Below are 13,242 nucleotides of genomic sequence, written 5' to 3'. Positions count from 1 at the left end.
GGCTGGCACAAAGTCTTTCTGTCCAGTGTCTCTGTCAAAATCAGGCAAAACAGGGCATGGTGTTGTGCAGGGGGGCGTGAGTCAGAGTCAAGAGTACCATAACCAGCTGTGGTGCTCTTTGCCTTGACTGTTTCCTCTGTATACATGCTCAAATGTAGACATAAAGCAGGGACAGCAAATTATTTTTAGTCATTAGAATGAATGAGTGAAATCTAAAAGCGAGTAGACTTAACAGAGGACCCTCACAAAATATGTTTTGTTAGCTCCAAAGAGCCAAATAGTGACACATTAAGCCATTACTAGCATAACGTAACACTACCTAAGCCTAACCTTCCATTTAAACAGCCTCTGGGTAACCCTGTGCCTGTATGAAACCCTTTTCACATCATAATAGCTGAGATCCATTCGGACCATTGGTTCTCAGGCTAATCAGTTTCCTGTTCTGGTCTGACTGTGGTCACAACTATATTTAGAAAAATACAGCTGGGGCTCCAGCTAACAGGCTGCGATTGCTGGTTTACAGAGGCAAGGCCACACACAACCACAAAAATGCACATACCTGTACAGACACAAATAGTGTTCCAATATGCACATATGCTAACATACCAACACATATGCTGTCACAGCAGCACACATGTATGTGTGTGTGTGTGTGTGTGTGTGTGTGTGTGTGTGTGTGTGTGTGTGTGTGTGTGTGTATGTATGTAGTGTGTATATATATATATATGTATATGTATATATGTATATATATATATATATATATATATATATATATATATATATATATATATATATATATATATATATATATATATATATATATATATATATATATATACATATACACATACACACCTGTACACAAATACATACAAACCAATAACAGCAGGTTGGTCAGCCAGAGCACGAACAGCAGCAGTAATGAGGCCACAACTGACAAGGGGCCTGCTGCTCTAACAACCTGTAACTGGAACAATTATAAAACTAGCTGCCAATACGAAGGTTGGAAAAGGTTTTGTGTGTGTGTGTGTGTGTGTGTGTGTGCTAAGCATCTATAATAGTGACAGAATGCCCGTTCTGCAAACTGAGCAAAAGGGAGAAAAGAGAACAAGAAAAATGTAATCAAACCCTGCAGAAAACACGAACAAGAACGAGGGGAAAACAGCAAGAATAGGCAAGAAAAGGGTAGAGACCACAAACTTGCAGGTCATATGTTATTCTCCAGGTAAAATAATACCTAACATGGGGAGTCTCATTAAAAAGGCCATTTGGAAAAGCTCCAGTACAAACTAAGGAATAGCAGAACTGGTAGGTTGTTGCTTTGTACTTTTACAGACAAAAATAAATGTAGCCTAATTAAAGACGGCTGGTTGGGGTATGTGTCTGTGTGTATATACAATTAGGTGAGTGTGTGTTGCGTACATGTAGATGTCCAGTAATGTGTTGAAATCTGGATACGTTGGCATTAGTGCAGATGTTCTGACAGAGGACACTACTGAAAAAGCAAGCGCAAACTAGAAAGCCTTAACTGCAGGGCCAAATGTTGTCAGAAAACTCTCTTTTTAAAGATCACCATCTTGCCGTGGTCCTAATGGTTTACACAGTGTCCCAGAATACAAGTTTGGAACCTGCGCACAGTTTCCAGTATGTTCATTTTTGTTATTACTCATATCCTGTACAGTACCAAAAATCAGTTGCCTCACTCTTTCCAAAATACAGTGACACAGACAGCTGTGGGGGCTGCGAGGTCAGCAAGACATGTGGAGCAAGGTGTCGGGTCCGTCAATGGACCACAGAGCGAGAGGGAGGCACACTCGCACAAACACACATTCCCTGACACAGGTGGATATTTTCAGTAATGGGAACTAAATGGGAAATTTTACATGAACTGGAACATAACACTCCAATAAACTGTTAAAAGTTAAAATGCAGTGGGCTACTCAAAAAGAGAATGTAGACTGGATCCAAGGCAGTAAAACAAACAAAAAGTCAACAAGATAGTCAATCAATTTTGACTGGCCTCACAATGTGCTACTTTCTCTTGACTTAAACTTATCTGAGTCCACAGCAACGCCAATGTAATCCATTATGCACTGACATATTTGTCTGATAGATACAACAGATATAGCCACCGTCTTGATAAGTTATCTGAAGTTTCTACAAATCATTCACTGTCGCACCCTACCCTAATTATCAATACAAACATTCCCCCAACTTAAACAGTTAACCAAATCCTCTACTGCTATTGTTTTCCAATTTCAAGAGCTTCTTTGGAGGGAATCAGACTGAAAAATGGAGGGAAGGCAAGACTGACAGCTTGTACCTTATTTTTGTTCTTTCTTTGTGGTGCAGATTGATTTGAAGTATTTCAGAATTCCCCATCTCTCCAAGCCAAGGTCACTGACCCCTTTTGGAAATAACCAGAGTGAGTTATGGGCTGCTCTCAAGTCCCCTCTTTTATCTTACTACAAAAGACTCACTACAGTGTCTCGCAAAGTCTCCAAATGAACATTATAAATCACGCAAGCACTTCACACTTAACAACACCACCTACCTACCCACCCACCAACTTGGGGGATGGGAACATTTTACCACCTGAATGTCAATTGGGTTAAATGGCCGGCATTTGAAAAAAATAGAGAAACACTACCATAGAAGAGCCAGGCAAGCATGTGACAAAAAATGGCAGCTCTAACTCATTTATTATACTGTATGTCTTTCTTTGCAGTTTCTCATAATGTTCCTTCAAGTCAGTCGTTTCATTGACTGCACATGGTCTATGTCATTGGCTTGATGGGAAATGTAACTAGAGCTGCAGCTGAGCCTCCAATATAGAAAATTTAGCAAAAGCTATTTTTCTAGCAGCAGCCATAAATGACTCACAGTGATCATTACGGCTTGCCTCAAGTGTCTTTTGAATCCAGTCGAACTCCGAAAATGTCATTTGAGCAGGTAAAGAAGAAAAGTGATTTCCAAATTTGGTTTAAGTTATATTAAGCAATCTTTTCAGCACACAGTGAGATTACACATGACCATTTCCAAGTGACAATTTCCAGAATGAATTTTCATTTCTTGTTTTGTAAAAGCATCACAGTAACTGGCAACCATCTTTTATTGACGTAATATATTGTAATTAGGCTCACATCTCACCATTTTTTTTTTTTTTACCTTCAGGTATTGTATTATCTTTCCATTGTATCTTGCACACTGTGTTTTTTTTTTAATGTAATGAGTTTTCACTGCGATTCCGCGGATACAATTAAGTGATTACAATTTTATGTTATCTCTCAACCACAATCTATAATGACATCCATTCTCTAACCTCACCAAACTCTTTAAAGTCTCTGTGCTGGATGGTATGAGTTAGGACGAGGCAAGGACTGTATTTGTGGCCACAGCTCAGAGTTTCGTGGTTCCCCAGTGTCAAAGGTGTTCCATGTGTGCATTTCTCAATCATCGGTCCTAAACAGCCCAAACTCTTCATAGAAAGAAACACTCCACTCTCTCACACACACACACGGCCCTCCCCTTCCTCCCATCTGGAGCACCTCTGACCCAAAACACACACACACACACACACACACACACACACACACACACACACACACACACACACACACACACACACACACACACACACACACTCACACTCACACTCTCAGGAGAGGGCTTCATTACACAGGGATTACTAAAAGAAATGTTTTAATCAAGTTGTGCAGACAGCTGCAGACCGCAAGGCGAGAAAATGGCAATGACGTGGTTCATCAGGCGTTAAAGGAAAACACATCAAGAGGCCTGTGTATGTGTGTTTGTATAATGTGTGTCTGTGTGTGCATGTAGCTTCCTGCCTCTGTCCAACATGTCCAGCTGTGGAGGACATGTGGTTCCTTATAAGGACACAAAGAGATAGGAGACCTCTGTACAGAGACGACGACAGACCTAATATCATATTTATACTGTCAGATTTTGCTGCAGACTTTTGTAACAACAAATTTAGCAGTCAATGGAAGCACCAGCTGTCCTTTATTTTGATCCAAATTAGTTGTCCTCAGTGTAAGTCTCAATGCCTTTGACCTTCTTGCAGATGGCCATTGAAAATAAGAATACAGACTCCAGTAAGTTTCCCTGAGCCTGGTTAAATAAAGCTATTTTTTGACCATGGTTACACCAGTGTTTCCTGTACCTCATTACCAACTGTAGATTTTTCTTTAAGCAGTGAAAATGGGATGGGATGCGCCGGAGCAATACTGAGGCCTGGTGGGGAGGAGAGGACAGTGGAATGCACACCACAATAGATGATAATCCAGTCAGAGCTGATAATCCATCTACCCTTCCCTATTTCCCACTGTTTTCTCTCCCTCAAGCTTCAGTTACTCAGATGACTAATTCAGGCATTAATAGAGTCTTCCAGTCGACTGAAAACATCTACAGCTGCTCCTAAATTCGCTATCTTGGCTCTGGCCTATACATCCGTATACATCTCAAGGCATAGTTAAAATTCAATAGATGTTCTTGGATTGCAAGACTGTTGCCTCTTGAGAACATTACAGCCTATAATATACACTTTAGGGCTGAGTTAAAATCTGTGTTGATTTAAGCTACCAAATGACACTTGTAATCATAAGGGCAAGTACACCGCTTCTACAGCAAAGTGACTGTTTTGTAGCACTGCTGAATGAAAGGCATGAAAACTTCCATCAGAACCGAGATGTCAATCACTGAGAGCACAAGCCTCACACTCGCTGATGCCATTTCCTTAATACAGGGCTCCTCAATACGTCCATTGATCTCTGTCAGCCATGAAACCAAATAAAACTGTCTGACACCAGATGTAGCGAAGGAAAAAAAAAAATCCTTACCACAAAGTTGGCCAAAATACTTTATAGACTGTGCCACACGACATATGATGTTTTACCTTGCAGCTTACAATCCTTTGCACTCCTGTGCTTCAGAGTGAAAAGTGGAACAATATTACATCATATGCCATTCCAGGCTTTTAATACACACCTGTTAATACATAAAGCCTACTTGTTGCAGTGTGTGCCATACCTTCAGCTTCATCATGTGAAAACTTTTTCTTTCTGAAAACATTCCCATGTTTCTTCAAAAACGGGGAAGGGCCTAGTTCATGCATTGCCTTGTTCAACTAAATGAATTCCCTGCTGCTCTTATGGCCTCCGAACCACAACTCAAAGCTGAGCATGACCACAGAAACCACACGTTGATTTAAGGTCATTCAATTATCCTTCACCATAACAGCTCACAGTAACTTTAACCCTAACGAAACAGACCCCTCAGTTAAGTCCTTGATGAGTAATACAAGTGATTACTTCATTATAAAATCACCACAAATCAAAGTTCGGTTGAGGGGCACAACAGTTGACGCAGAAGCTGTGTGGGTGACATCATTCACAAGATCTGTGTCATAAGTTATATAAATGTATATTCAGAGCACAGACATTGACTTTCCCATTTAGGAGCTCACCCAAATCAGTTTTCATCGGCCAAAATGATTAATCTAATTCAACATGTTAGTGATATTGCCTGCCAAAAGGGCTAGTAGACAAATGTTAACAGCCACAGTCAATGTTCTCACCAGTGAATGCTCTTCATGTACATTTGCTAAATTTGACTTGGATGTCTATTGCTCACTACTGAAGAACACAGAACGCATTTGTCCTCTTGTTCTTGGCTGTGTTTGGAGACATAGACCAGGAGCAGCTTGCTATGACTAACTATGAACAGGAGTAATGAGGCATTACAATCACACCAGAAGCCTCATGCCTCAGATGCCTCAAGCAGCCTTCATAAATTACAACATGAGCTAATCTAGAGTCTAGACTACTGCTCCAGACATAGTAATAGACTTCTCAACTTCACATAAAAAAAATCCTATAGATGGTGCTAAAAGCTGAACTAGCCATTAACAATGTAATAGAGTTAGATCAATAATTAGATATCAAGGGAGAACCAACATTCTTTTCTATTCAGAAACATTTGCAAGGCAAGTCAGCTTTTTGGGGCTATATAACATGCACCTGTAATGCCACATGCTTTAAGAAATGATCCCCTCAGAAATAGCTGAGCGAGGAACAGGGGCTGCTAAAAACGCCACATAAAAGCTGGCATGGGGCTGAATTATGACCTGCAATACGACGAACCACACTAGGCTGCTGCTGGTTTGTTGGTTGGTTGGTTGGTCGGTGGGCCCCGGCCTTGGACTGCCTCCATATGCTGCTGCTGTCAGGTGGCCCTGCATAAGTAATATTATATGGTGTGAGCGTAAGTGGGTGCGTGTATGTGTGTGTCTGAGTGAGAGAGTGAGGTTAGGTTTTGGGGAGATCGACGCAGGTGGCACTTCTAACATCCCCTCCCTATTGCCACCTCCCTCCCGCTCCCTTTTTCTTTTGCAGGGACCGATTTTATCTGGGATAACAGGTTTAACAGCCAGGCCAATTGAGACTCTCTGTAGAGTCCCTGTGAAGTAAGCGGCCACATACATTGCCTTTCATTAGGGATAAGTACAGCTTGATGCCTCTCAGCTGCACTTTAATTCACTGAGAGTGAAAGTTCATTTCAGAGGATTTTGGCTTTTTGCTTACCAAATGACTGCCCAGTTAGTACATGGTAGTGTACGAAGAGCGCAGACTGACTTCAATACTCTTCAAAAAGCAATCTTTGTTTACTATCCCTACTCCCTTGCAGTGTGTTTTTAATTATTTTAGTAAAAGCTCAGCTTGTCAGTGCATTTTGCACAGTTACACTGAACAACTATTTCAAATTGTCTTTATGATTTATTCACATTTAATCAAATAATTAATAATAATATTACTAAAAGTGGATTGACAAAAAAGTGTTATACACGTTTTTTTACTAATAATTTCGGAGACAATATAGCTGATTCAATTTGGTCTTCAGACATCAGCGTCAATAATTCATTTGTTTACTGTACAGATGAGGTTATTCATAAAAAGCATTCAAAACTTTATGCTGTTTGTTGAATACAGCAATAACAGTAAAATCTGATCTTTTTACTACTTACAGTTGCCAAGCTAGCCGCATTGCTCTAGAGATAGCAGTGTCCGTCTGTCCAGGACTTTGGTCCAGACTGAAATATCTAAACAACTATAAAAGGGATTGCCAAAAAATGTAAAACAGATATTCATGATCTGTGAGGGTAAATCCAGGTCCCAAGTAGGTCTGCCAGGCTTTGAAGCAAATTAAACACATGATGCCCTCTGGCAGAAAAATTGTTTTACCCATAGACTTACATGGCGTAAGAGACGTCTGTAAATCAGTGGATACATTTTTTTGAGTGTCACAACCCCCCCGCAAAATGACTCGTTTTACTATCAGATTTTGATCCATTTGGTCCGATAACCTTTACTTTTTCTCTGACGCTCCTCTTAGTCTAGTTTTCACCCAAAGGGGCTAAAAATATTTTGTGCACTAAATGGAAAATAGAAGGAATGCACCGCATGCATCACATGGCTGTAAATGCTCGCTGTTGGCTGTCTGTATAATATACTGTAACTACAACACTGTAATATGATTATCAAAATTGGTAAAGCCCGCTTCAGTATGCATCTTCAGGTGATCAGAGTTAGTGATGCTGTTTTTAAAGAAACCTTATCTCAGTGTCTCAGTTGGCGCCTTCTGTATGAATGTACCTCCACACCACAACCTAGATCTAGTGACAGTGATCAAGTGGACCTAAGCTTACTGTTTAACAGCTAACACTATTTGTAGTTATGTATTAGCCATTGTGATGCAGGGTGTCAGCCTAGAGAAAATACTTTATTATAGTTGTTCCAACCAGATGATGCATTTTAGTTGGTTATGCAGTTTCCAACCTCTGAAGTTTATTCCCACATCTCCACACAGACACAACATGGCCAGGATGTTAAAACATTACAACTGAGCTGAGGTGCCCTTACAACGGCATTTTAGGGAATGCTGGTAAAGAAGTTTGCACCAGCCAACGTAGACCTCTCTAACCTGGAAATCTATTGCTCTCTTTCAACTGACTAAGAAGAAGAGTTTGCTGTCAGGGGAGTAGATTAACAATATATTGGTTTGACTGCTCCCTTATTCTTTTCTTAAAAAAAATGCAATATGGGGAACCACAAGGTCAAAATCTGCAATTGCTCTGCAGCAATTACCCTTCTTTAAAATTCCAGTTTGCTTAAAAACTGAGGAAACAAAGACATTTTATTCTAATTGGATACATCCAAGGTCTCACAGACAATACCAAATGCCTAGTAAAAGCCAAGGCTGGCAGGGAGAAGATGTCAAGACAGTGCACTTTTCCCAGTGAAAGCCCTTTGCTGCCCACTGTGAGAAGCCGGAGCCTTTGTGGTGAGACTGAAGGAAACATGAGCTACGCTATGCACTGCGGGCCAACTCATCAGGAGATGTGCTGGGCCTTCAAAACGCCCAGTGCCTCTTCAAATCCCCCATGATCACCTGGCAGTCATATGCGCTTGCTTAAGTATGAGCTGGCTGCACATTGACAAACATGTTTGTGTGTGCATGCAAGTGTGAGAGTAAGCGAGAAAGAGGCGGGACAAAGGAGAGGGATGCAAAATGTGTGCATATGACATCACCTTCTGTACTTCCCTACTCCAAGCTAGCCCTGCCAGTCATCAAATCTAAAGCTACCTTTTACATTGGTTTATCTCAGAGCACTAAGGTCTCATGCTTCCCACTTTCTTTCATATTTCCTTAAAACTTTAAAAGCTTGTACAGCTCTTCTTAGTGCCTGCCCAGAGAACAGAACATCTTGAAAAGGGGAATTTTTGGATCAGTGCTGAGGAGCAGTCCCAAAACATACATCAATACAGCCAATTAAATGCTACCACCTGGTGGAGTGCATCTTTTGGCTTCCCCACTAACCCAATGTGTCAATCTTGGCCTCAGCATTCACCTTTAGGAGAGGAACTTTCTGTCTGACTGTACATTGGTCACCCACATACTGTGATCACATGTAATCTCACACTATATTATAATACATTTGTGTTGGTACAAATGGTGTGAGTTCTACATGGGAATCCCATTGCTCAAACTGAGAATAAAGTCAACTGAAATTAAATCAGCCTTTCAATTCACTGTTCATCCCAGGACACTTCTATATGGATGAAAAATGAAACAATACAATGTATTACTATTCACTTATTACCATTTCTGGTTCTCACCCAGCACTCTCTATTTCTCTCTTCTGTCTCCACTTCTCCGTCAAACCTGCTCATCGTCATTCCTCCAGGAGCAAACTGTCAGGTTGTGTTAATTGGATTTTGACTGTAGCGACAAACAGGTCAGGAAGCAAGACAGCCATACCTCCCCGCTTAGACAGAAAGGGTCAAATATGAGGCAGGTTCAGAACTCATAACCCTGCACAATACTCCCAGTCCCATTATCATCTACAGGAAAGAGACTGACAGTGAAACAAATAGGAAACTGTTAAAAAATGCGAGAAGTGCTTCAAACCTGTCCAAGTGTTGGAAACATCAAGCTGACTTTAAACTGGGTATGAGGAAAATGAGATGAAGTGGAAATAATCCTGTTAAGGGCAGTAGAATTACTTTGGTATTACGTGTTCACTTATTTTGAGATATGATCGCAATGTCATCACATAGTCTAGATAGACCAATAGATGTTCTATTCAAATCATATGAAGATAAGGACTTCTGGTGCATGGACATGTACATACTGTATTCATCAAAGGCTTGCTTACAACAAGAATAACAGCACTTTCTTAACGTGTCAAGGAGACTCTGTGAGAGATTGTCAGTGTTATTTCTAAGGGCTGGTCCAGGCTGAAAGAAAAGCCATGGGAGGGCATTGATCTGGAAGGCTCTCTGGAGATGAGAAACATCTAGTGATTGTCAGAAAGAAAAATAACATCCGTTTGACATCTGAATCCACTATTTGAGGCAGGCAGGGCAGAAACAAGGGGGGGGGACTGGAGATCAAACAAGCAGCTAGCAGTCTCTTATTGGGAGCAGAGAGCACAGAGAATCAGGTTCTATCTACATACACACCACTAAATGAAGGCCTTGTGGTTCCCTATGTGGCCAGCTAACCACTGTACAGTAGATACAATGTTTGCCTGGAGAAGAAGTCAGGAAAAGTCAAAACCATCTGCAGGTCTTTGACATGTTTAAATCTAAACTAATGGGGGGAAATGGATTCCCAAGCTAGTGCTCTCGCACAGGTTTCCTGCTTTAAAAGGCACTTTGACTGCAAGGTGTGAGAGAGAGGGCACAGGGTGTGGGTGTGTGTGTGTGTGTGTGTGTGTGTGTGTGTGTGTGTGTGTGTGTGTGTGTGTGTGTGTGTGTGTGTGTGTGTTTGCATCAAGGGTTTTCCAGATGATGACTACTGAACACACAGTGATGGAGAGAAATATCTTTGCAACAAATCTCTGCATTTCAATATTCATTAATTTGTTGCTCTATCAACCAGGCGTGCTAGAAAGTTGTTCCAGTCTGCTGAGGGCAGATGGAAGACAGGACATAAGCTACTCATTCATTCTTTACAGGGCCCTACTTAAATAACAAATGACCCCAAGAAGGTCATTTTAAACATATATTGACTCATTTACATACATAACATACAAAGTTCATGAAAAGTAAAGCCCATGATATTACACACTACACACACACAGATCCATACTGTACACCTACAGTGAGACAATTCATCTTCTAGAATGTTTTTTTCTTTTTCTGTCCCTCCCCTTCATCCATCCTTCCCTTTATCTATATTCCCAAGCTTGTGTCTCATTCCTCGTCCATTTACACTGTTCCCATCATCCTCTCTTACTTTCTACTCATCTTCCACCTTCTTGTCTACTCTCCTCCTCCTTTTGTCCTCTTTCTCTTCTCTCCATTACGTCTTCAATTGGCTGTCTACAATCTCCAAACTGGGGTGCTTATTTGTGTAGTTCCTCTCCTTTTCCATTTTCCTGTGTTCCCTTCCACTCTCTTTGTATTCTGATATATTCAACACTTCAAGACCAAAGATTCATTTCTTGTTCATCTTTTTCAAATCTACCATTTGTCCAACTGTTCCACCTCCAAACATTGAACATTATTTCCCTCCTTTCCCTTCTTGTCCTCTCTTCAACTCCTACCCTCTCTGGGGGACATCCCCAATGAGTCATCCTCTGTCTGGTACAAGGAGAGGGACATAGCAATATGTTTTTTCATCTCCTTAGCCAGCGTTGTCTTATTTTCCTCTCCTTGGGTTTCAAACCATCTGAGAAATTGTTGCAGTTGTTACCCGATGACTCCGTTTTTCTGTTTTCCCCACCGACCGCTAAAGAAGTGGCTCATCCATCACTTTAAATACCCTCTGATGCACTGCCCGCAAAAGGCTGCAATCCTCTTCATGAAGTACAATACATGGGGCTAACACCACACATATACACACTCACTCTATACAGGCAAGCCAAGCATGCATATAAACACATCCAAGGATGCATACACACAGGAGGTTCACACTCCAACCTTTCCGAAATCAGAAAAAAACATTTCACGTACGTTACGCCTCCCTCACTTTGGTATGCATTTTTACTGGGTTAAATTGTTGGGTGATTGTTACCACAGGTGCTTGTAGAATGTAAAACACCCTTTAATTTATTATAGTTGCCTAAGTCCCTTTAGCCATCAAACAATGGCAAGTACATTACATATGCAGTGTCTACTTCAAGGAATGTGTACAACACCACACCTGGATCGAACTAGGTCCAGTACTCCAGTACTTAGCCTATAGTGATTTTCTGCATACCAGACCTGTAAGCTAGTCAACATGTTTACTGTACAGTGAAATCCTTCAGGATGTCCAAACCAAATAATCTGCAATGACAAATTGTGTTTTGACTGATTTGTATATATATTGTACATTGGTGTTTTAGTGATCTGCTTAGATTTAACGAGGGAAAAATAGGTGGGTATACTGTTTTCCTTCAAGATGTCTATGTTTTTTCCCCTACATTTACCTTTAAATTCAATAGCAGTTAATGATAGAATACATCTAATAATTTATGTTCACATGAGGTACTCTACCTGCTACTCTGCTCATTCAAATTTCCATGCATATTACAAGTGCTCACCAGTATGCAGGCATCTGAATTAGCTTCCCATAGAGTGCAGTGCTGAAGGAAGGGATGATGGGGATGAGAGGCAGGAAACCCCCTGTACTGTCCTGGCATGTCAAGCCTGCCTGGAACCCAAACACCTGGAAAGAGAGACAGAAAGAAAGGAAGAGGGTATGAGAGAAGGTTTGGAGGAAGAGAGGGGAAGGAGAAGACAGGGGAGAAAAAAAAAACAGACGTGGAAAATGTACTGGATCCATAGAAAAAAACATATGGAGTTCACACAGCTTCTGAAAATACAGCACAGAAGCACAGAGCCAGAGTTGTTGGTGTTCTCTTATCTCAGTCACCACTGAACTGTTTCTGAATCTGTCTTCAGCAGACCTGTCGCAGCCTAAACCTGCGCTCTTAAAGGCCCTGGCTCTTAGAGACACAGAAGAAAGACAAAATCATCTCGTCTTACTTGTTAACTGTACAAACAGCTGTCAGCAAGTCCATCTTACAGTCCAGGAGGCACTGTTAAAAATATCCTTATGTTGAACCATAAAAAAAACATTCACATACAATCGTACAGTACAATGTAGTGAAATCCGATCTCTGCGTTTAACCCATCCTAAGCAGTAAGCAGCTACATAGCGTCGTCTGGGGAGCAACTTGGAGTTCAGTGTCTGCACAGCTGTTTACTAACAAACGTACAGACTAAAGTGAAGTTTTCAGAATAACTTTGAGGTTCTCTATTCAGTGTACATACATACAGTAACAGAGTTGGAAGAGCAAGACATTAAGTAACACTCTTGCTTGCACTAAATTAACAGCACAGACACAACACCCTACGTACCAGATTGATAAGATCCAGGTCACACCAAGATGTCACTGTTAAGTAGCACTGATGTATTTTCCAGAAAGACGTTTTTAGTAGGGTTGGGTACCAAACTCTGTACTTTTTTTGGTACCAACCGAATTAGGTTGGTACTACCAAGGACCAATTCATATTAATTCAAACGGTGCCAAATAGTTAAAGTCACAGTGAATCAAGACAATTCCGGTAAAGCGGTTGCAAGTACTGTATGCTTACAGTTTTCAAAACTTCACGCAGACAGCGTTTGCTGCAATATAATGTAATGGAGAGCCTAAAGCGGCCGCGATGCGGT

General features: G+C 41.0%; 1 protein-coding gene across 4 annotated transcripts in view; it reads right to left on the bottom strand.

The window, feature by feature from the left end:
* Nucleotides 1-13,242, bottom strand: part of vps13b (vacuolar protein sorting 13 homolog B) — a 352,525-nt gene that overhangs the window by 278,042 nt on the left and 61,241 nt on the right. For all 4 annotated transcript variants that reach the window (XM_078253791.1, XM_078253793.1, XM_078253790.1 and 1 more), the window contains one exon: nt 12,110-12,234. In XM_078253791.1, coding sequence (XP_078109917.1) covers nt 12,110-12,234 — 125 coding nt within the window. The remainder of the gene's footprint in view (nt 1-12,109; nt 12,235-13,242) is intronic.

Source organism: Sander vitreus, chromosome 6, assembly GCF_031162955.1.
Source record: "Sander vitreus isolate 19-12246 chromosome 6, sanVit1, whole genome shotgun sequence".
NCBI classification, from domain to species: Eukaryota; Metazoa; Chordata; class Actinopteri; order Perciformes; family Percidae; genus Sander; species Sander vitreus.
This window is presented reverse-complemented; position numbering and strand designations above follow the sequence as displayed.